This window comes from Pezoporus occidentalis, unplaced genomic scaffold (genome assembly GCF_034315485.1).
Source record: "Pezoporus occidentalis ecotype Australia unplaced genomic scaffold, CSIRO_AGI_Poc_V1 ctg112, whole genome shotgun sequence".
NCBI classification, from domain to species: domain Eukaryota; kingdom Metazoa; phylum Chordata; class Aves; order Psittaciformes; family Psittacidae; genus Pezoporus; species Pezoporus occidentalis.
Genome location: NW_026912907.1, coordinates 2412389 through 2435022, shown reverse-complemented (window position 1 = coordinate 2435022; position 22634 = coordinate 2412389). Strand labels below are relative to the sequence as shown.

The 22634-nt window shown below is 36.2% G+C and overlaps 1 protein-coding gene across 1 annotated transcript in view; it reads right to left on the bottom strand.

Annotated features, from left to right (window-relative positions):
* The window catches only part of CEP290 (centrosomal protein 290), a 49601-nt gene that overhangs the window by 2926 nt on the left and 24041 nt on the right, over window positions 1–22634 (bottom strand). The window contains 22 exon segments of the mRNA XM_062633870.1: window positions 710–851; window positions 3478–3638; window positions 3944–4066; window positions 4400–4564; window positions 6048–6093; window positions 6314–6477; window positions 8741–8864; window positions 9467–9622; window positions 11078–11223; window positions 12504–12620; window positions 13183–13404; window positions 13495–13632; window positions 13828–14041; window positions 14754–14950; window positions 15513–15620; window positions 16853–17116; window positions 17664–17798; window positions 17886–17993; window positions 18238–18402; window positions 19369–19824; window positions 20549–20660; window positions 22449–22600. Coding sequence (XP_062489854.1) covers window positions 710–851; window positions 3478–3638; window positions 3944–4066; window positions 4400–4564; window positions 6048–6093; window positions 6314–6477; window positions 8741–8864; window positions 9467–9622; window positions 11078–11223; window positions 12504–12620; window positions 13183–13404; window positions 13495–13632; window positions 13828–14041; window positions 14754–14950; window positions 15513–15620; window positions 16853–17116; window positions 17664–17798; window positions 17886–17993; window positions 18238–18402; window positions 19369–19824; window positions 20549–20660; window positions 22449–22600 — 3615 coding nt within the window.

The following is a 22634-nucleotide window of genomic DNA, read 5'->3' as shown; positions in this document are numbered from 1 at the left end:
TTGTGTGTTTGATTCGTTACAACAAGAATGGCCAGTACAAGATGCCTGGGGAACAAAACCCTGCACGTATTAATAAATGAGAGGATGGAAGCTAACCTAGGTGGGTAGTCCTAGGGCTGCATCTGCCAAGTACTTAAAAGCCAAAATTTGGTACATCTTTTCAAAGGTACCAGAGTTTAAAATTTATCAACTCTTCCATGTGTGAAATAATGTTTGTATGACTTATTAGGGACTGCATATTCAGAGGCCATATTGGTAATAGGCATGAAGATCCATACCCTTTATGGTGGCAGAGTTAATCAGTCCCCCCAAAAAGACCTGGAAGAGGTAAGTTCCTCCAGCAAACTCACTCCTGCAGTGGAACAAGCTAGAAAGATTTTATTTGAAGCATCTGTACCTACATGTGATCAATGAAGCTATCATTAAAAAAAACAAACAAACAAACCAACAACAAACACATGGAAGAATACAATAGAAAAAAAAAAAATCCCCTAAGACTGCAAGTCAGAAGTATATGTTGATAATCTGTAGTAAACCTCATTAATGGCTAAAACATGTAAATGTACAGGTACAGCAACCAGGGCTGAAAAAACCCATAAAAGCATGGATCAGAGAAAAATAACAAACCAAACTCTTCCCATATAGATATTAGAAAGAAAGAAATATTAAGCAATTTATTCTCAGAGTCATCTGGCTAAATTTTACTCACTTGTTCTTTTAGATCTTGTAAGTTTTTATCAGCATTCTGTTCACGTTCTGTTGCTTCCTGCAGCAGCCGTTTAAGGTCAGTAATGCTTTGGGTTTTTTTAGCAATATGCATTTCCATTTCCTTTATCTTCGTTTCGTGCATCCTGGTAGTATTTTTATTTAGAGAAAGATAAGAGCAGAAGCTAATACTTTTGCAGAAATAGAGACTAAAATATCTGTGGGAGATTAAATGCCATAAAATACACTCTACGTTTGGGGCATTGGTCTTAAAAATAAGTGAGCTGAAAGAAAAATGCATTTTTAATCTTAGAGTAAAGGCTTTTGCAAGCGTTACACCTTTGTGGATCTTACTTAGTGTCTGTACTTTACTAAAGGGGGACTGAAATCTTTTTACTCTATTACACGTGAACCCTAAACTACCTCCTGCTAAAAACATGCACATCTGTTATTGATACAGCATGCGCATGGGTTGGGTCTTACTTCAGTGTCGTATCCTTGATTGATTGAAATAAATTAATGTACTGAGAAAGGGCTAATACAGATACAGAAGATGAAGTTTCCAAAGACAAAAACATTCTGCAAGAACTTCCGTTTACCCTGGAGTAACAGTAGTTGGAAGAGGATTCTGTTTCGATTTGAGCCATAGAAGGCTACAAAAAGGTTTTTGTAGAATCATTGAAATGTTGGCTGGAAGGTACCTCTGGAGATCACAAGGTCCAATCTCCTGTCTGAAGTGGGCTTTCAGATACCACTGTGATCTACGTCTTGCTACCAGCTGAAGAGCCTTCCAAAGGATCACTTGGATGATCCCCCTGTCTGCCCTTCAGACACCTTCTACTATGACATCCATACTTTGGAAGATTTGCTGGTGGGGTGGACTGCATGTTGAAGTGACCTGGTGAGCTCCTTTAGGCTAGTAATGTCTCAACCTCAGTCACTTACTTTAAAATCATCTTAAAGTAAACGCAAATAAAAGTTTATTCACACCACTTGAAATAGACAAGCACAATTAAGCATAACCATATATTTTACACCTACCTACCTACCTGTCTACAACTATGATCTATGTCAGCTTAACAGAACTAAGTAGAAATGTTTTTGAACAGGTGGAGAGCTAGAAGAAAAACTATGTTCAAACCACTGAGCTGGCACACTAGTTACTAAGGGCCTACCATCTTCACTGCATGTTCCTGTCTTCCTCCTCCAGTGGCTGGCAGCCAGTTTTGCTTTCCTTCCTTATGCTAAATATGGCTGTCACTGACCTTGCGTAGGGACATTTTACCTCACTACATGGTTAGGGGGAAGGTTAGGAAGGAAGAAAAAAAAAAGGACAGCTTTCTGAAGTCTCAGTGAAGTAAAATGGCTCAGCAGTATGGCAGAGACACACTAAATCTGCAAGGGATCCTGTGGGAGTACAAGGCTGGGCATCAGCAGAAAGATTGTTCAACACTGTTACGACCTAGGATGAAATCAGACAGGCTTCTCCTGTCCAGGTGATTTTCTGCCCTAATAATGTGGCTGTCAGAGGTTCTGGTTTTGTAGATATCTTCCACTTCTGTTTACAACTATTAAATAGTACTTTTTGCAACGTCATCTTATGTCATCCTGAGATCATCCATGACTAAGTACTTCTTCCCCAGATTTGCTCCCTTCCATCCTTAGGCAGGACACAGGCTATTTATTTATTTTAATGGCACATGCATTGTTTTGTTTTCGTGTCCTTTTCTGAGTTACAGCAGTACATGAGATAATATCCAGTTAAAAATTCTTGCCTCAAGAGGAGTAAAATTCTCATTCCTCTTCTACTTTGATGAATCCACACACGTGTATTTCATGTGAATGTATCTTCTATCAATCTTTATTCTGTATCACTCTAGCGTGACATGTAACTAGCATCTTTCTTTGCAGCTCACGACTGAAAGGGGTGTTAACAGGAATGGTCTGGGGGTGACTGTTTGCCAAAATCATTACTTTAAAACAACTGATAGGTAATGTGCAGATAACTTACTGGTAAAGAGTTACAGACATTTACTACCAAACAAAACGTGATTTTTGATGCTGATCTCAAAGTCTGAGTTTTATCTAAAAATCTGGAAATGGTGGTTTACACGCTTCAAATAATATATTGAAAAAGACAATCCAGTGCCAGTCTGTCAGTTTTTCTCCCTTCTTCTACAGATAACAGAACCAGCTGGCTGACTGCAATTAGCCTTCAGAACACACACACCAGGGAGCATCAGCTATGCCTATATGCCCCAAGGAATGTAGAAATCCAGTGTGTTTCCTAACACAACCTCTGCACATTGACATGGTTAAAACCTAGATTCAAACCCAGCCAAGCTGGGAAAAGCAGGTTCCTGACTTACAGTTTTTGTTTTAGATTATGATCCATGCGGTAAGGTACTGGAAAATTTCTAAGCTCAGCAAAGACGCTGACATTCCACAAAGCACAAATACAATGCATTTAACCAGCAAGGAACACAAAATACTTCCTTTACCAAAACTATCCACAAGCCTACAGCTAATCTGAAGAAGGGAGATAAGTCGCTGGCTACTCTGTACAAGCAGCTGACAGGCCAGTATTTAAGGACACCAGATCTCTGCTGGACCTTTATACTGATTCTACATATTGATATATAATCAGAAAATAAAATACTGATGATACTAAACTATCTTCAAAAGAAGAAAGAAATTATGAAAATTCAAGCCTAATTTGTTTGCTAATATTTAAAGAGAAATTATCTTCCTTACTTCATTCTCAATTCCTACCTTGTTACAATGGGCTTCCAGGTTTTGCTGTCAGCTCCATCAATTTGGCTCTCAGCCAAATTTAGCCTCTTAATGGTTTCCTCCAGCTGCCCTGTTAACTTCTCATTTAATACCTCCAAGTTATTCTTTGCTATTCGTAGCTTCTCTCCATTGTCGGCTTCCTATTGTTCAATAAAAACAAAAGTTTACGGAATACTTAACCTAACGAAGCTCAGGATTATCTGAAGTGACGGTGGGATAGGGTCAGTGCTGATTTAGAGGAAAACTACCTACAAGATCACTACTGCTATAACTTCCAAATTCTGTCTTTGGCTGCTCCCTGGATGTCTCCCCTCCAATTCTATCGTAGCAATAGCAGTTCTTAGGGAAAGTGTCCAATCCATATCAACCATTAAAAATATATATAAATACACTTACCACGACCAGTAACTAATGGAAATCAAGGGATGCATTACAATGACCATACCTTTTTCAGTTCTTTACGCAGCCTCTCGTTTTCAGTAATGACTTTTTCCATTCCTTTGGTTTTAGAGTCATGACGCTTACTCAGCTGGTCCCCCACCTGAAGTTTCATCTTTTCCATTTCAGACTAAATATCAAACAGTTTCTTAAAATACATATGCATTGCTTAGTAGAAAATATCACATCTCCATTTTTAAAGCATGGCATAGTGACAGCTACCTAGCACAATGAACATAACATTTAATCATGTATTTAAATATATCCTTAAGGCACAGGGTGCCATTACATAAAACATGCAGTACAATGAAGTTCTGCTTTTCTATTCTACAGCCTTCATATTTGGTATTCTTAAACCACTTTTCTGCCAATCGATACCAGTAACAGGCTTGCTGTTTCATTTTCCTACTAACTTGCACGCTAACCGGCTATCTGAATATAGTTGCTGGAAAGATATCGGTACCTTTAGCTTCTCATTTTCCTGTTCAAGACCAAGTAATTTCTCATTAGAAACCACAGCTGGAGTTTTTTTCAGATCCTCATTTTCTCTTTGGACTCTCTCTACAACCTTTTTCATCAAACCAATTGTTTTTTCCAATTCTGCAACTGTCTTTCCACTTCTACCAGCCTATAGAGAGGAAAGAAAAAAAGTCAAAGGAAGTTAACAGTTCATCTTAACATTCTGAGATACTCCAAATGTTATTTTATCACTTATTTCCCCACTGCAATGTCTCTTTATAAAAAAAAGTTATATTTTGGTGTGAGTTGAGCCCTGAAGTTTCTTGCATACTTAGCTCCTCAAAGTCAAGACAGCAATTCCTTCATTTTCTGTGTTACTCAAGAAAGCTGCAGTTAGTCTCGAAATCTGCTGTGCTTTATGAACTAGACTGAAACATCAGCAAAATAAATCGAAGTACTACTTTATTTTTTAGCTTTCTTGTAGAGCAATTCCCTCATCCAACAGACCATGCAACTGCTTGAATGCTAATACTGTCTGAAGGAAAATAAACTTCTGCTGGATTAAAGTGACAGGAATAACTACATTTTAAAGCATAAGTAAATCTCCCTTTTCCCAAGGCATATATTCTCCTTGCAGAGTGATAAATAAATAAATAAATTGGGGGGGGGGGGAAGAAGCTTGTAATTTCTTCATTTTTCTTCTTTCACTATGTTCCTTTCTGAGGTAGGAAAGTTTGTAAAAGGTCTTCACATGCATTTATTTTCTCATCATCTTTGTAGTGACCGCTTTCCTCAGCTGTTTCTTGTTCTGGGCCCAAGTATCTCCTTTTCTTTCTACAGAGGTAACAAGCACAGTGTTGTGCAAATCAGGGAGAATTCTAGTCCCTGGAGTAAAACATACAGAGCAACAAAGTTCTGGAAGTAAAAATGACCTATTCTTTCTTCTCTAAAATAACTGTAGAGATCAGGAGATTTGTGTTTGTTGGTATACAGTGGAGTTAAAGAAAACCCCCTGTCAGATCTTGGTGCCTGAAAAGGGAGGAAGATTTAGAATCTGCTCAGACCCTTTGCATAAAACACTTTTATAAACAGAATTTGCTTATCCAGAAATGACCACTGTATAAGAGATAGGCAGATACACAAGCAGTCCATGCAAAGTACAAGTAGAAGAATGAGAACTATACAATCTTTTTCAGGTACCCAGAAGGAGTACTCAATTCTCCTTGTATAGTGAAAGAGCTACAAAAGGCACTGAAGAGATTTTACTGTCAGCCTCCTTTAACAGGTCATACAAATAGTTTGGCAAGTTAGTGGCAAGGGAGATACTGGGAACTGCTGAAGCATTTTTTACCTGATTTCTGAAATACTGCTCTATTAAAGTAGTTGACAAGAGCGAAGGTAAAATTTAATCTCATCATCTTGCATAACACCTCAGACGACACACTAACAATAACTTAGGCTTTCTAACATCTGTATCAAATCAAAATTAAATAAAAAGGCAGTTGGTTAATTTTCAATATTAGGGCTTTGAAAACAAAATGTAAAGAGAAATCAATTTTTCCCATGGCAATGGCACTTTAATGAAACGTTGCTTTTTTTTTGTATTTTGGTTTCATTTAGTTACGATGAAAAATGCTGTTAACAATACTCACGCCTCTAATGCTGCCCAAACCTGCTTTCTCTTTCTTGATCACATTTCTTTCAAGTAAAAAAAACCATAAAAAACTTGAACATTACAGTTGGTTTACTTTGAAAACAAAATGTAAAGAGAAATCAATTTCCCATGGCAATGGCACGTCTCGTCATCTCTACCAGCCATTCAACCTTCTCATCTTCCATAAAACCATAAAAAACTTAACATTATGTACAGGAAAAATATAGATTTCTTTCTAAGCAATCCCCTAACTTTATTCAGGGCAAAGGGGACTAAAGGTAAAAAGATGTTACCTTTAGTCTTGGCAAATCTTTATTGGCCTGCTCGAGCTGGAACCTTAGCTCAATGTTTTCAGACGACAGTCTTAAATTTTCCTTTAAAACTTCTTGTTCTCTGTGGTATTGATCGTCTGATCCCATTCCTGGTGTCTTGAGGAAACAGGGAAAAAAAAGTGGTAATGCACTAGTCATCGTATCAGTTGTAGCTGATAAAAAGCAACAGAGAATTACTGTTTTTCAGAGAAATAAAACAAATGACAGTTGTATTTTCATCTAATTTGCCCTGACTTTAACTCCTTCTCTCACATCTTCTAAACCTGCTTAACCTTTAAGGGAAGTTTACAAACCAGTCTAAAGCGCTAAAAATTTTGTGAAACCAAAATTAACTCTCAGACTACTGGGAAGAAATAAATGTCAAAGTCTAAAAGACACAAAAGCTACTGAGTGTAGTAAGCTATGACACTACCTAGGAACAGCATCTAATACTAAGGATGTATTCTGACACGTTTATTAAATAGTACATATAGCATAAGGAATTTCACTTAGACAGGTCACAGAGCAAGTCAGGAAGCACAGTACATTACTAGTTTTTAGTCTCTAAGTTCCTACAATCTTAAATCTTTATTTAGGGAGGCTAGTAATTTCTATTACATAAAGAGTGCTTTGCATGCCTTACATTGCCAATTCAAATCAAAAGTATATGTAAACTATTACACCAGACTAGTAAGGAGTGAAAGTTTTTGATGATATGATAATCAGCAGGTTTTGCTCATATAATTATGGAATTAATTAACCATATAATCAATTAATCAAAAATAATAATAGGAACAAAGTATATGGTTAATTAAAGCATATTTTTTTTCTTACTGCGTGTAATAATACATTGTAAGTCTTTCAAAGAATGAAGGTCATCAACTACCTGCAGGTATCACTGGTGTTCTCTGCAAACTTGCTGTACCAAAATTTTAGAGTTGACAGTAGTTTACACGTGAGCTGTAAACTAAGGTTTACAGCTTAAGCTGTAAGGTTTAAGGTTTGCTTTATGGATTTGCCTAAGGTTTCCTTTATGGATCCATTGGTGACTACTTTAACATCCCTGCCGAGGATGCATAGGAAAGCACTCCATTATCTAGATCAAACAATTCTATTTCTACGTAATTTATACAGAAGAAATGCTAGTGGACTGCTAGAGCATCAGACCTCAGGCATTTCACAAAGTTCTGCGGTTGTTTCAAGCCCCTCTGTACCACTTTGGTAAGTTTCATGTTTATCCTCTGCAATGCGTTCATTCATTTCATTATTCACATTTACTTTTAATGCTTCATAGTCATTAGCCTGATTAGAAGGTTCCCCTGCATCAGACAGATTGCAGCTCATTCTGTCAGTATCAGGCTCTTCTACACTTTCATCACCAGCAGCATTTGATTGCTTGAGCATTTCTTGTTTCCTCTGCTCTTCAAATTCCTCATTAAGTTTTCCATTTTCAGGTTGGGTTATATTTTCTTCTTTTTCACTGCAGTTCTCTTCACCAGCTTCATCTATATTTTTGTTTTTCAACCCTTCCCTAGAAATATCTGTGTCCTTGCATTTCTCACTATCTTCAAGATGCTGTTCAGGAGACACTTCTGTGCTTGCATCCGTGGTAGCCTCATGCCCTTCATTAGGCACGGTGCATGTTTGCGTGTCTGCTTCCTCATCTATTTCATTGTCATCAGTAACGCTATGATTAGCCAGATGTTTGATTTCATTCCTACTTGAAACAGATTGCTTTTGAAGGGACTTCAGATACTTTTGTTTACTGATACTGACAGGAACAGACTTGGACAGTTCAGTTTGGTCACCTGTACTCTGATGGAAGTTGAAGATAGAATGGAGCATGAAAGAAAAGCAGAAGACAATAAAACAAAACAGGAACTAAAGAAACCTAGAATGTACTGGTAAAGCTACTTCTCGAAAGACTACAATACCCTAATAATGCAATATTTGCGATATAATGAACCTTGTAAAAATCAAAACACAACAAAAACGCGTAACTGAAATGCAACTCAGTACTTCCCCAAGCTCTGTGTATCCCAAATTTTCAATCAATATGGAATATGAAAATAAGTCTCTCAGTTGCAGACTCGCATATTTAAAAAATACATATCCCTTATTTCTCCGCATATGCTAGGCTGCTGAATAGTTCAACTTCTAAATGTAGAACACAGAAACTGTGAGTTTTGGGGTTTGGGGATGGGGTTGTTTTCTTGTGTTTTTTAAAAACGCAAAAAATTTAAGTATTTCACATCCTATTCTAGAATGCTATAATTTTAAATAAACCCAGCTAAACGACAGAGAATACCAAATGGATAACAAATATTTTTGTTAAATAGATGCAATTCTTCTAGGTAATATGGTTACAATATTAACTTACTGATGGTCTAGAATACGCCTGTCTTGAATATTGTTTCTGCAAAGCATGAAGCTTTTCCTGGAGGTATTGATTTTTGAAATGTAGTTCTTCTACAACAGAATCTCGTGGGATAGCTTGCTGTGTTCTACATCAAAAAATGAATGAAGCCAAAACAAACAAATGGTCATTAATGCAGAAAATCATCCCTTAAAGTAAAAATCCCCATGAACTTCTGGGTTTCTAGGCTGGATTTTCTAGGATTACTGGGCTAGTTATTCTAAATCAATGCTAGCCATATACGCTATTTCAAGTAATCCCCATTAATCAAAAGTAAGTACTTTGGCAAAAGGAATCTGCTCTTTTGAGATGTGTACAGCTTTTATTACTCAGGTCCACTATCCACTGTGATAGTGGAAACACTGATGAAGAATACAGTCCGTAACTGCAACTTAGCAGTTCCCGTAACTTTCAAAAACTCTAAACTGTAATTATACTTTTACACAACAGCAGATACTTTTCATATTATTTACATTCTTAGAATAATGAACCAATGCTGCATATTTTCTGAGCATGCACAGTTGCTCCAAAGTAGCTTTTAAGTTTGCTCATCAGAGATGCAAAGAAGGATTTTTGAAATTTTTTGTCCTTAGTGAATCAGTTGGTCTAACACAGACGACCTCCTTCCACAGATATTTTTTCTCATTTAGATTTTCTGGTTTTCATAGATTCTTTTAAAATGCCTCTCACCTCATGTGAGCAACTTCATTTTCTAAATCTAGATTCCGTTTTCTTAGTTCTTCCAGTCCCTTTTCAGTCTCTAAGGCTCTTACTCCAACAACACGGTCAACAGTGACACCAGTAGTTTTCAGTTTCTTCTGTAAAGTAATTTTCTCTTTTTCCGTCCTGCAACATCCAGTAACTACATTTAAAACTTTATTTGTTAACATTTGCTTTAGGAGAATGTATTTTCTGCCTTAAGGAATCGACATTTGCAACATATTTGCTCACTGAACCACACCCCCTTGTCTTCTTAATAAGGTTATCTTACAGACAGTACAGCTTTACAAAAAAATAAAACAAAAAACACACCAAAACCAAACCTGGAAGAAACAATGAACATTAAGTCAGTCTCATACATGTCATAAACCACTTGCTGTTCTTGCCCATCTTTTATGTGAAATTCATGCAAGACTTGCAGATAATAAATGCCATCTTGAAGCAGTTTCAAACCAAATCTAACAACAGCTACAATCACCATCACAGTTTCTGTTCTCTTCTGCATCTTTTATCAGTAAAAGCCTGCCACTACTGTACTAAAGTAAACATAACATTTGTGGAGGGTTTGCACTTGTAATTTTTTTAAAAGGCTTCAAACTCATAATCGTAGAATGGTAAGTACTGCAGTAGCACTACACATAGCAGTAGCAGTGTCCAACCCTACTAATCAAAGAAATAGCCTTTCTTCATAAAGCTGTTTTTGTTTCATGGGCAGAACAGAATATTATATGCAAAAAGCATAATCATAGAATCATAGAATAGTTAGGGTTGGAAAGGACCTTAAGATCTAGTTCCATCCATCTAGTTCCAACCCCCCTGCCATGGGCAGGGACACCTCACACTAAACCATGCCACCCAAGGCTCTGTCCAACCTGGACTTGAACACCACCAGGGATGGAGTATTCACAGCCTCCCTGGACAACCCATTCCAGTGCCTCACCACCTTTACAGTAAAGAACTTCTTTATATCTAATCTAAACTTCCCCTGTTTAAGTTTTAACCTGTTACCCCTTGTCCTACCACTACAGTCCCTAATAAAGAGTCCCTCCCTAGCATCTTTATAGGCCCCCTTCAGATACTGGAAGGCTGCTATGAGGTCTCCACAAAGCCTTCTCTTCTCCAGGCTGAACAGCCCCAACTTTCTCAGCCTGCCATCATACGGGAGGTGCTCCAGTCCCCTGATCATACTCATGGCCCTCTTCTGGACTTTTTCCAACAGTTCCATGTCCTTTTTATGTTGAGGACACCAGAACTGTACACAGTACTCCAAGTGAGGTCTCAGGAGAGCAGAGTAGAAGGGCAGGATCACCTCCTTCGATCTGCTAGTCACGCTCCTTTTGATGGACTTTAGTTTTATTCAAGGACAGTTTCTTCTAATAAAGGTTTTGGCTTCCACAAGGGAAAAGGTACTAGAAGAATAGCCTGCTTCTAAAAAAGTAACTAATCCTTTCAATCTCAATAGCAATGTCAAATTCTATACATCAATCTTACACACATTATGAACTGTTCCAATTTTTATGTGACAAGTATTTGGATTTCCCTTATGTCGTTATTTCCTAACAGTCTATAAAACCAACTCACTTGGTATAAATTTCCTTCAATGTATTCAACTGTTTGCCTAAAGCATCTGCTTCTTTTTCCTTTTCCCTTAGCTTGTTCCGCAATCCTTCCGTTCTGATTTGCCATTTTTTATTTTCTTCCCATTTAAGTATTTCCTCCTTGGAGGTCTGTGAAGAACATAATCAAATTATGTATGTCTTTTTTTTTCTTAAAACAAAATATGCAAGCATGTTAAAAGCTAGAAATGATATATTCTTCATTTATTAGTTTAAAACATGAAGCCATAGCAGGCACATATTATTAACCTCATCTATCAAAAGGTAAATAGCAGTATGCTGTGGTGACTGGTGTAGTTTAATGTATCCTTTTACTCAGAATTACACGTTAGTAAAGTGACAGATTAAAGAAGTGGTTTTCTATGCCAATTTACAGCAGATCTGCAGCTCACCAGGAGTTTATATGCCCCTGCTGCAACAGCTGTACAATTGGTCACCTTAGTGTATTTTTTCCTATTTGAAATAGAATCTCTACTGACAATTCAGTAGCTGTAAATTATACATCAGATAAAACCTGTACCTATGTGATCACAAATAGCTACTGGAAACAGGTCAATAACAGTTAATATTTCTGTAAGCAATTTGGGTTTTTTTAAACTTGTCTTTTTCTTTCTTCAGTACTTTCTTCAGTATCCCTGTACTTGCTTTTCTGTCTTCGTTCTGAATAGTCACTGCTACTAACAGACAGATAGAAAGTGGAATCTTGGAAAAAGGAAAATACATGCAAAGTCTGAGAAAAGTATCTCGAGATACTAAGCAAAAGGTATTTAAAAAGACTAATTGTAAGTGTAAGTGTAGTCATCAAATAATGTTTAAGATCATAAATATCATAAATAATCTGAATGCATCCTATAATATTCCTGTATACTTTATAATTACTATGGTAAGCCACTAATTAGGTACTGAAGTAGTAAAATAACAAGCAAAACCCCAAACAAAACAACTGGTAAAATGAACACATCTCCAAGTGCTCTTGTACCTCTTCTACGTCGAGATCACTACTGTGAAGGATAATCACTTACACAGACATCATCCCTTTTAAGATTCATACTTCTGCTCCTAAGTACTTCATGTTTTATCACAGCATTAATTTCACAAATGCACATTTGACAGCACTTATGTAATGAATTTCACTGCTACCTATAAATCTTAGTTTTCTAGGATTTGTAATGTATCTTCAGTTCTACAAGGGCAGAAAAACATTAATATACCAATACTAAGCAACAAGAGCAGTAAAAACAAACAGCATGAAAAACATGGAGAAGTTACAGTCATGAAACTACTTTTCTCCATATAAACTTTGGTTGGGGATTTTTGAGAAGCAGGTAGGGTTGAACTGCCTAGACCTCGCTGATGATGTCTTTCAAAGCCATGATCCAAATACCACATACCTTGTCTTCTCTTACACCTTTTTTGTCTGTTTCTTCACACTCCTTCTCAAGTTCATTTTCCAACTTCTTAATTTTTTTCTGAAGTTCATCTATCAGGTTTTGCTCATCAGCTTTGCTCTGAAAAATTACAAACTTTTACCAACTTCAGTTTTAATGACAACTACCTACCTGTTTTCTCCACTCAAAAAATAAGGACTTTAACTCCAATTGGTAGAGTTAGTTAACAACCTAAATGATCTTTTTAAAATTATCTTTAAATTATTAAAGTATTGGAATGTAACTTTGCATTCTAAACTGAATAATCAGCAACAAGTACGTGAATTAAAAAAAGTGAGATGATTCTACTATAAATTCTTCACTTTTCTTCTGAAAGGGGAAATAAGGAAAATCACAAAATTCCATTTCTGAAAGAAGCCTTGAAAGTGGTGATTCAACTCCTCAGACTCTCAAACATTTCAAGGAGCAAGTATTCTTCAGTCTCTTCCTTCCTTTCATTTGAAACATGCTTCAAACAGCAAAAGCTAACAGCTCACATGTAACCCAGCTGATGAGCAAAAGTAACATTTCAAATCCAGTATGTCTCAATGCCTGCCAAAAGTACTCAGTCTTATCCCCAAACCCAGCACGTCTATGCAGAAACTTGACCAAGATCAAACATATTTTTAAAAATCACGTCTACCTGAATGTTACTGCTTAGCCTCTTAACCCGTTTCTTAAGTTCTTCATTTTCTTCTTCCAATTCATTTTTTTCTTTCAACATTTTAGCAAATGCTTTTTCTTTCCTCTGAAGTTCTTGGTTCAATTCATCTCTTTCATCAGACAAGGAAGTTTCCCTGGTTTTACTTGTTTTAAGGTTATCTGTAAGTTTTGTAATCTGATTATTTAATTCTTCTATCTGTGTCTAGAAGAAAACAAACAAAAGAGCAAACCCCTCAAATCAGGATTATTGGTTATACAACAATGCAATACAATGATATTACCTAATACTCACCGTAAACCCCTTTGTTTGTCTGTCAACAATCTCCTGGACATTCATATATGCCTCTTTTTGTGATGCAGCAGAAATAATCTGCTGTTCAGCATTAGCAGTCATTTCTGCTCTGAGTTCCAGAATTGCTTTACTCAAAGCCTGAAAACAGTAAATTCAAGTTCTTTTAAGTGAAGAAGTTGCTAATATGAACATTACAAAACAAGAAAAGGCAACTGGATTTTACTATGTTATATTATGCAGTTATAGTCTTCTGCTGTACTATACATAGAATTCTTAAGCACTAAGCAACATTAAACATTTATGTGACATAGGGATTAATTTTTATTGACTAACTTTTTGCTGCTTCTCTTTTATGGCTAACTGGCTCTTCAGCTGCTCCACCAGATTTTTCAGTGTTGCTGTGGGTGCTCTATTATTTGCTTCTTTTTGGACCTCTAGTTCAGCTTTTACATTTGCAAATTCCTTCTCCATCTGAGATACCGTGTTCCTCAAGACATTTGCCTCATCTTTTAGTTGTTCCACATCAGCTGCGTGTTTTTCACGAAGCCTAATAAAAAATAAGCATTAATAGAGTACACTGCAATAATAAAATTAGCAATTAGTAATTAGGTAAGAACGATTTTTTATCGTTGTTAAAGCAAATGACACATTGACTTGGAAATAACAAGAAAGGACTCACTAAAGAAGGCCTCCATTTAATAATAAAATTGCTCAAGAAAATCAGGAAAATAAGATTAGAGCATTGTTCATTCTAATTTCATCATTCATTGTTCATTCTAATTTACATCTTTAGATGTAAAGAAAGCATTATCATTTCTCCTTTTAAACAGGGGTTACATTTTCGTTACTTTAAACTTGTTAGGCCGGTTAATTTTTCCCTATCAGGGAAAAAAACCCACAAAACAAAGCACAAAAAACCTGAACCAAAGTACAAACCAGGAAGTATCACAATAGCTTAAAGACAACTCTGATACCAATACTTTTCCACTGAATGCCAAAGCTAACAACTGAAAGGCATTTTTCCAAGCCAGGTTTTCAATATTAGCCCCAGCAAAAGGCTACAGATAAAAATAACTTGTGACTACCAACTACCAACAACCAACTAGTTACTACTAGTAACTCTTTTGAGTTAGTTTTTTTCAGCCAAATGTTAAATTCAACAAAAACATGTTCACTTTTAGATCTGTCCCGTAGCAGCAATACATAATTTACTTGTCCAATCCAGTTGTGACTTACATTAACACAGTCTAAAAACTTACTGGGCTCTCATAATCTCAAACTCTTTGATATTCATTGAAGTAATTTGTTTTTGTTTCTCCAAATCAAATGATGTTTTCTTTAATTTTCCAACAAGCAAAGCAATAAAATTATCCTTTTCTGCTACAGCTTGCTCCATTTCAGCCAAGTGGAGAAAATGATTGTTGTTGGAAAGTGATGAAGTCTTTTTTGCTAAATCCTGTAAAAGAGGACAAATGCATGTGGTAATATTTTAAGCTTTAAATCAAAGCTAAGTATTACTGATGCATTTTGAACTTATTCCTGAATATATTCAGGCATTAATATCTAACGTATTTATTTACTGAGATGTGTTTCTTAGTCCACAGAGAAAGCAGTCACTCTGGTTTGAAAAGAGCTTTGTGCATTTAATGATCCTCAGAATAACCAGTTAAATACAGGTTTCACCATATCATAAAGCGTCAAGAAAAAATTTGTATTGAAATGGTTAGTTTAATATAAGAACAGACTGAATGCAGAGACAAATAATATACTTTTCTCTCCTAGAAGTCTCCATAAATTAGGTTGATATGAAAAATGCTCATATATACTGAGGTGGTAACTTTTTTTACACGTGATTTCTAATCCATTTCTTATGAATTTTCTCAAGAATACTACAATAATTCTGTATCCACCACCCGTTTATTTCTCTTGTCATTATTCATTACTTACTTTTGACTGCAAAAGTGTTCTTTTAGTCAACAATTTTAAAAATTTGGGAACAATTTACTGATCACACTTACCAAAGCAGTCTGTTTGAATTTATTAAGGGAATTGTCAGCATACAAATTTAACTTCTGGTGTAGAACTCCAAGATCTTCCTCATGCTTCTTTGCTATTTCTTCTTGTTCCTGTTTGTTCAAAATAAAAGTATAATTCTACTGATGTACACTATTCCAGAAAGCCATGAAACTACAGTACCTTTACGTTGATTCATCACTCATTGTTCAGTATCACTCCCCAAATTTTCCTTTAATTCTGGCAGTTTTAAAATTATTTTCTTCCTGCTATAATCACAGAATCATAGAATAGTTAGGGTTGGAAAGGACCTTAAGATCATTTAGTTCCAACTCCCCTGCCATGGGCAGGGACACCTCCTACTAAACCATGTCACCCAAGGCTCTGTCCAACCTGGCCTTGAACACCATCAGGGATGGAGCATTCACAACTTCCTTGGGCAACCCATTCCAGTGCCTCACCACCCTCACAGCAAAGAACTTCTTCAACAAAGTAATAAGTAGTATGGTGCAACAGGACAGGACCTGGAGAGCAAAACAGCTGGTGTTGGTCTTCACCAACTATAACGATCAATACTGATAGTGATATCTATATTACATACTTCTCCATTTTATTTACTTTGGAATACAGCATGATCCCATGGATTGTCTGTCTGCTAACACAGAGCACGCATTTTTAGACTGCATCTTCTGGTTTAGTTTGAAACAAAAAAAACTTTGTTTCTCCCAGAAGTAACAGCTACACATGTTAACCAAAGCACATTAAGTGAAGATGATTCTAAGTCTGCTTTATAAGTGTGCTCCTGATACAAACACACTAAAACTGATGCGTGTTTAGTCTTGAAGTACCTCTTAGACACAAGGTTTATGCTTTAAGGATATATAAAGTATGCTTAGATACATTGTTTATGCTTTTAAATATGCTTTAATTTAAAATATGCTTTAAGAAGCATATTTTCCATAAATGATGTCTTTCATGTATCTGAATTCACTACAAGATGCAGTCCAGAGATCATTGTTGCAAGTACTGGAAAATTCCATATAACAATACAGTAAGTAAACATATTGAAACCACTTCTCACAGCAGCATTTTAGTTTTCTTCCTGTCACGCTGATTTAATTCCTACACAGACATCATATACATAAAGTCCTGACTGAGCAAGCCTCCTATTTTAAGAAGTTAAAAAATTCTACGTGAATTTTCTACATAGGAAGTTACAAATTGTTTCTGCTCTGTTACCTCTGAGGTCAGAAACTTTTTAAGATTTCAGTAGCAATGAGAGAAACGAAGAATCAACTAAAACAGCATAAAAATAGAAGAAATTTTGTGCAAACATTTTAAGTACCTCTCTTGCTTTAGCAAGCCAATGTTGGTATTTTTTTAACACTTCCTCCTTTTGATTTAATCTTGCTTGCATATTTGCAATGGTTTGATGAGCAATTTTTATGGCATGACGGTACTCTGGATCATCTTGTTTGCCCGACTCAGCCACTGTTTTCTCTCTTTCTGATGGTGCAGATAATCGAAGTCTTAGTTCATTTATAACTTTGTCTCTTGATAAAACATTTTGTTCAGCTTTCCACAGAGCAGTTTCCTTTTCTTTTAATTTCTACAACAAAAGGCAATTGTTGCATTTCCAGAATTCAAACACAGCAAAAAGATCTTACTTTTTAAAAATTTACCAGAAGGTTCACCTAACACGAAATATTTTGTTCTGGCTGTATGGGATTACTGTTAGATTTTAAAAGTCCCAGAATGTAATTACTGTGCCTTTATGAGTTATCTACTTGGCACAAGACCCTTTGCAACTCATTCTGTGCTACCAAATTAAGCTGGTGTTTTTCAAATTTCTTAAGAACCACAAAGTATCTTTTGTAATAGAATTTCAGTTTAGCAACCCACGATAAACGGATTTTTCTTTGCTACTTCTTATATCTAATGTAACACTTGTTAAATTGAATTAATAATTTGTTCCATTGGAAAAAACGTTTCATTTTAGTCACGATGTGATTTACCTTTTCTCAGTGTTAAATATTTTTAAGGGACTGGACACATCTGAGTGACATTTATAAAAGGATATTTATTATACATAAAAAATTAAAGGGCACAGATATACAAACTTGTCCCTCTATATGATAATTTAAACATTTAATTACCTCCTCCAGTGATTTGCAGGTTGCCCTGGTTTCCAAGATTGTTCGAATATGCTCCTGTATTTTTCTCAAAGCCAACTCAAGCTGCTGTGGAAGGGGTAAACTAGAGTCTGGAACTGACCCAGTAGCCTCTTCTAACTGTACAGAAATATTAACATTTGCGTAATCTGACAGCTCTGCAAAACATGCTTCTAAGTATATTTTTAGTTAATTCATTGCAATTACCTTTAAAGCTGTATTACATGCCTCATTTTGTTGATGATCATACAGGTCTAATTGGCGCTGGAGTTCTACTTCCCTCTGGTCCCAAGCCATTTGCCTTTCTTCATGAAACTGTAACAAATGTTTGATAAGGTGTTTTATTTAGTGAAGATGATGGGAATTTTATAACTAACTCAAACAGGAAAAAAAAGAGATACCAAAATGTAAAACACTCAAGTGTGCCATTAAAAAGAATTAATGGAGCTAAGATACAAACATCTATGCTAAAAACTTACTAGGAAGAATCTTTCTTTTTTAAATCACTTAGTAAAATAAGGAATATGCTGTTTTTCTAATAGCATACAGAAATAAATACCTTGTTTTGCTGTACAATTTCTTCTTCCAGGTTATTGATTGTACGTTCATATTCAGAAATTATATTCTGCAAATGCTTAACCTCTTCCTTTTGCCTGATTAACTCTCGATTGAGTTTAAGTTCCTGCAGATGGAGTTCCTCCATTTTCATATGCCATTCAATTACCTTATAATGAATAATACATAGTAGTATAATTTACCAAGCCCACAGGACAACTAGATGCAGTTATGCTCTTTGACTTTGAAGCGGTTATGTTACTGATCAAACCAACAGGAAGAAAAGACATTCTGCCTTTTTAAACTTCTTCACTTCTCTTGAGTGAGTAGGCACAGAATGACTAAAAAGTGCAGGAGACAACAGGAGAAGGAACAGGTTTCCCATACACTGACATAAATGTATTACAAATAATTTTCAAATTAACTAAGGTAGACCCTGTCCTGGCTGAACACGAAAAGCATGGAAGAAGTTTGGCTGACTTCTAAAACAGCACAAGATTTTCAAAACCATTAAAACTGGAAGTATTCAAAAATGCAAATGTGCTAAGAGTAACAAACATATTCATGTCAAAATGCTCTAGAAGATTCGTTGAAAACTGGCTTAAACATGCCAAGAGCACTACAACCGTTGCTTACATGCAGACATCTTTAGCCATGACAAACATAACCGGATTATATAATATACAGTGATCAGAAGAGTGAGAAAGCCTTAATCAAATTTCAAGGCAACTTTGTTTACAATAGCAAAATATTATGAAGTGCAATCTCATGCAAGCTCATGGTACAGAGCTTCAGAATGCTACTCTTGAGTTTAATTTAATTTGATTCATAATTAAATTCAATTTAATATAAGTGGTTTCATAGTTAGCCTCTACTTCCTCTGCCACTTAACTGGGCACAAAAGAAAATTAGTAAAACTGACTGTGCCAACTTTAACAGGGTAAATAACTAATGATGTATTACTTTAAAAAAAAAAAAAAGAAACAAAAAAGTGATATGTCATATTTCTACAAAGTGTATTTTTAAATCATTAATTTCTACATTAAACAAGATGTTTAGGTAACAAGCTGAACTGAAATGCAACTGAAATGCAGATCAAATGAACAAAGTTATTCAAAGTTGTAAAATAGCAAACCTTTTGAGCTCCTCTTGTGTCCTTCAAGGCACTTATTAATTCTTCTAAACTTTTCAGTTTTAACTCCATCTCTAATGCTCTGTTTTCTGCATTTCGACGCTCCTCCTGAGCGTGCTGAACTTCCTCCAGGATCTTCAGTTTGTCATTCTGTAGCTGAATCATCGTTTTAGAGAATTTTTCTTGCTGTGCTAAAGGCAGAGCACCACTAAACTGTCGACGCAAAGACTGAACTGTCTGTTGTAGATGTTTGGTTCTATTTCTTCCTTCCAGTCGAGCAAAATATAAGGCTTGCTCCCTCTCATCAAGCTTCTGCTCTAAACGTACATTATGGATCTCCATCTTCTGTAATTTCAATTTAAGCGTCTCCAATTTGCCTACAGCATCAGATTCATTATTTTGAAGGTATATGATCTGTTGATGTAGTTTTGCGATAACTGTTTTTTCATCTGACTGTGCCTAAGAACAAAATTTACAGAACAAATCTATTTTTCATTTTGAATATGTCAATGCAGTGTATATGCAAATACAAAGCTATTGTTTTTATTATTTTCTATACTGCATGTATTTTACTCCATAGATAAGAGCAATAATTAGCCTCTAAATCCAGCTTTTTATTTTTCCACTATTGTTTCTACAGCCACATTTCAGAATTACCAAAATACCAGGAAATGAGGAAGAAATATATACCTAAACTTACAAGTATGGTAATAAAAACTGACACTAAATGTTGTATTTAGGAACTCAAACCAATCTAGAACATGAAAATAAATGCCACAAAATTGTTTCAGCTAATAACAAAGCAATGTAATAAGTCTACTGCAAATCTTCAAGATTTACGTGTCATTGCTTGTCTTGTAAAAAAAGACCAAACTTTCCCGATATTATATTTAAATAAGATCATGAGCTATTAATCATATGGGAATAAATATCAGCTAAATAACACAGACAAAAAAAAGCTCAGGATATCTAATATATGTACATCTAGAAATGAAAGAAATGAGGAGGGAACAATCAATGTAATACAGAACTCTTGAAAGGGTATGGCTACAACAAGGACCAGCTTGTTAAGATCCTCTCAAAATGCTTTTGTAGTTTCCTAGTTCACTGTAAAATTACTCTATTTCTTCTCACTCCAGGGAAAAAAATTCAAACTGCAGTGGTAATAAAGGTTGCCTCTTACCTGATAATCTAAAATTTGCATCCTAAGGCATTCCACTTCTTTATCTCTGTATTGCTGGCGTGCCTCCAGAGCTTCAACTTGCATTGTTGCCACATCAGACAGTTCTCTTAACCTTGCATGGAAAACAAAATTATTGTGTCACCTGAAACCACTGAATGTCCTATGAAGTTTTTCTACACAGAAGAAAAGATGCTTAGTATGTTTCCTCATATCAAAACATCTGAAGACTTTGCTCTTTTCAGCATACTTCTACATAATACTTGGAGTCCTGGTTTGGAAAATTCTTCTGTATTCTCTATTTCTTCAAAGGACATTTTCCTATAAATTATATAGAACTTTGCTAGCAGTAATCTACTCCAGGAAAGTAGTGCCCTGTTTTTTACCTCAACTACGTATCTCTGTCCTCTATCTCTCTCCTACTTCAGGACATAAATGCTCAAAAAGTTTCATTCTCAGTTCCTTTCTCTGCTTCCCCAAGTCCCATTACTCATTTTCAGCGTCAAAAATCACTGCAAATATCCCACAGACTTTGCTGTTTTAGTGATACAACAGGATTACATCATTTACACAAAGACAAATGTCTTTATCAACATAGCTAAAAAAGTCAATTGTTCAATTTATGCATGCAAAGTTAATCTCTTTTAAGTAAATGGTACCCCCTGCAGTTTACCTTTAAATTATCTATCAGTCATTCAAAATGAGAATTATTTTCCAATTTCTTTTATGGGTTCTTTATATATTTAAGGAAGGTTGTGTAGCAGAAACAAAATAAGCCTTAATTCTTAGTTTAAAAATACCAGAAATAAGTGTCTAAGCTCACACTTACCCTATCCAGGCCAGCATTTAATTCCTTGGTGAAATCAAATTTAATCAAACTACTTTCTTCGTAGTCATGAATTAAATGCTTAATATATAATGCCAAAAAAATTAAGCATTAAAAATTATGTTAGAAACACATAAGTATTGTTTGGTTTGTGCATTGGAGGGAAGGAATGCCATCCAGAGGGACCTCGACACGCTTGTGAGGTGGGCTGATGCCAACCTTATGAAGTTTAACCATGCCAAGTGCAAGGCCCTACACCTGGATTGGGGCAATCCCAAGCACAGCTACAGGGCAGAGAAGAGATCCAGAGCAGCCCTACAGAGAAGGACTTGGGGGTGTTGGTCGATGAGAAAATGAACATGAGCCGGCTTCAGTGTGCGCTTGCAGCACAGAAAGCCAGCCGTATCCTGGGCTGCATCAAAAGGAGCGTGACCAGCAGGGCAAAGGAGGTGATCCTGCCCCTCTACTCTGCTCTTGTGAGATCTCACTTGGAGTATTGTGTGCAGTTCTGGTGTCCTCAACATAAAAAGGACATGGAACTGTTGGAACAAGTCCAGAGGAGGGCCACGAGGATGATCAGGGGATTGGAGCACCTCCGGTATAAAGACAGGCTGAGAAAGTTGGGGCTGTTCAGCCTAGAGAAGAGAAGGCTGCATGGAGACCTCATAGCAGCCTTCCAGTATCTGAAGGGGGCCTATAAAGACGCTAGGGAGGGACTCTTTATTAGGGACTGTAGTGGTAGGACAAGGGGTAACAGGTTAAAACTTAAACAGGGGAAGTTTAGACTGGATATAAGGAAGAAGTTCTTTCCTGTGAGGGTGGTGAGGCACTGGAATGGGTTGCCCAAGGAAGTTACAAATGCTCCATCCGTGGCAGTGTTCAAGGCTGGGTCGGACAGAGCCTTGGGTGACATGGTTTAGTGTGAGGTGTCCCTGCCCATGGCAGGGGACTTGGAACTTTATGATCTTAAGGTCCTTTCCAACCCTAACTATTCTGTGATTATGTAAACCTATATAGCTTAAATTTTTGCATGCTTCCAAACATACTGCATGTGAAATTTGTTATATCAACACTTACTTTGATACCTCAGTCTTGAGTTCCATCTCACGCTTTTCTAGGTCCATGATTTGTCGTCTATCTGCATCACTTACTGCCTTACTTACACTCTTTGACAATTCATCTCTTAATTCCTGTTCCACTTTCTGTGCCTCCAGGTTGATTTTGGTAAGCTTAAAAAAAACCAAAACAAACCAGAAAAAAACA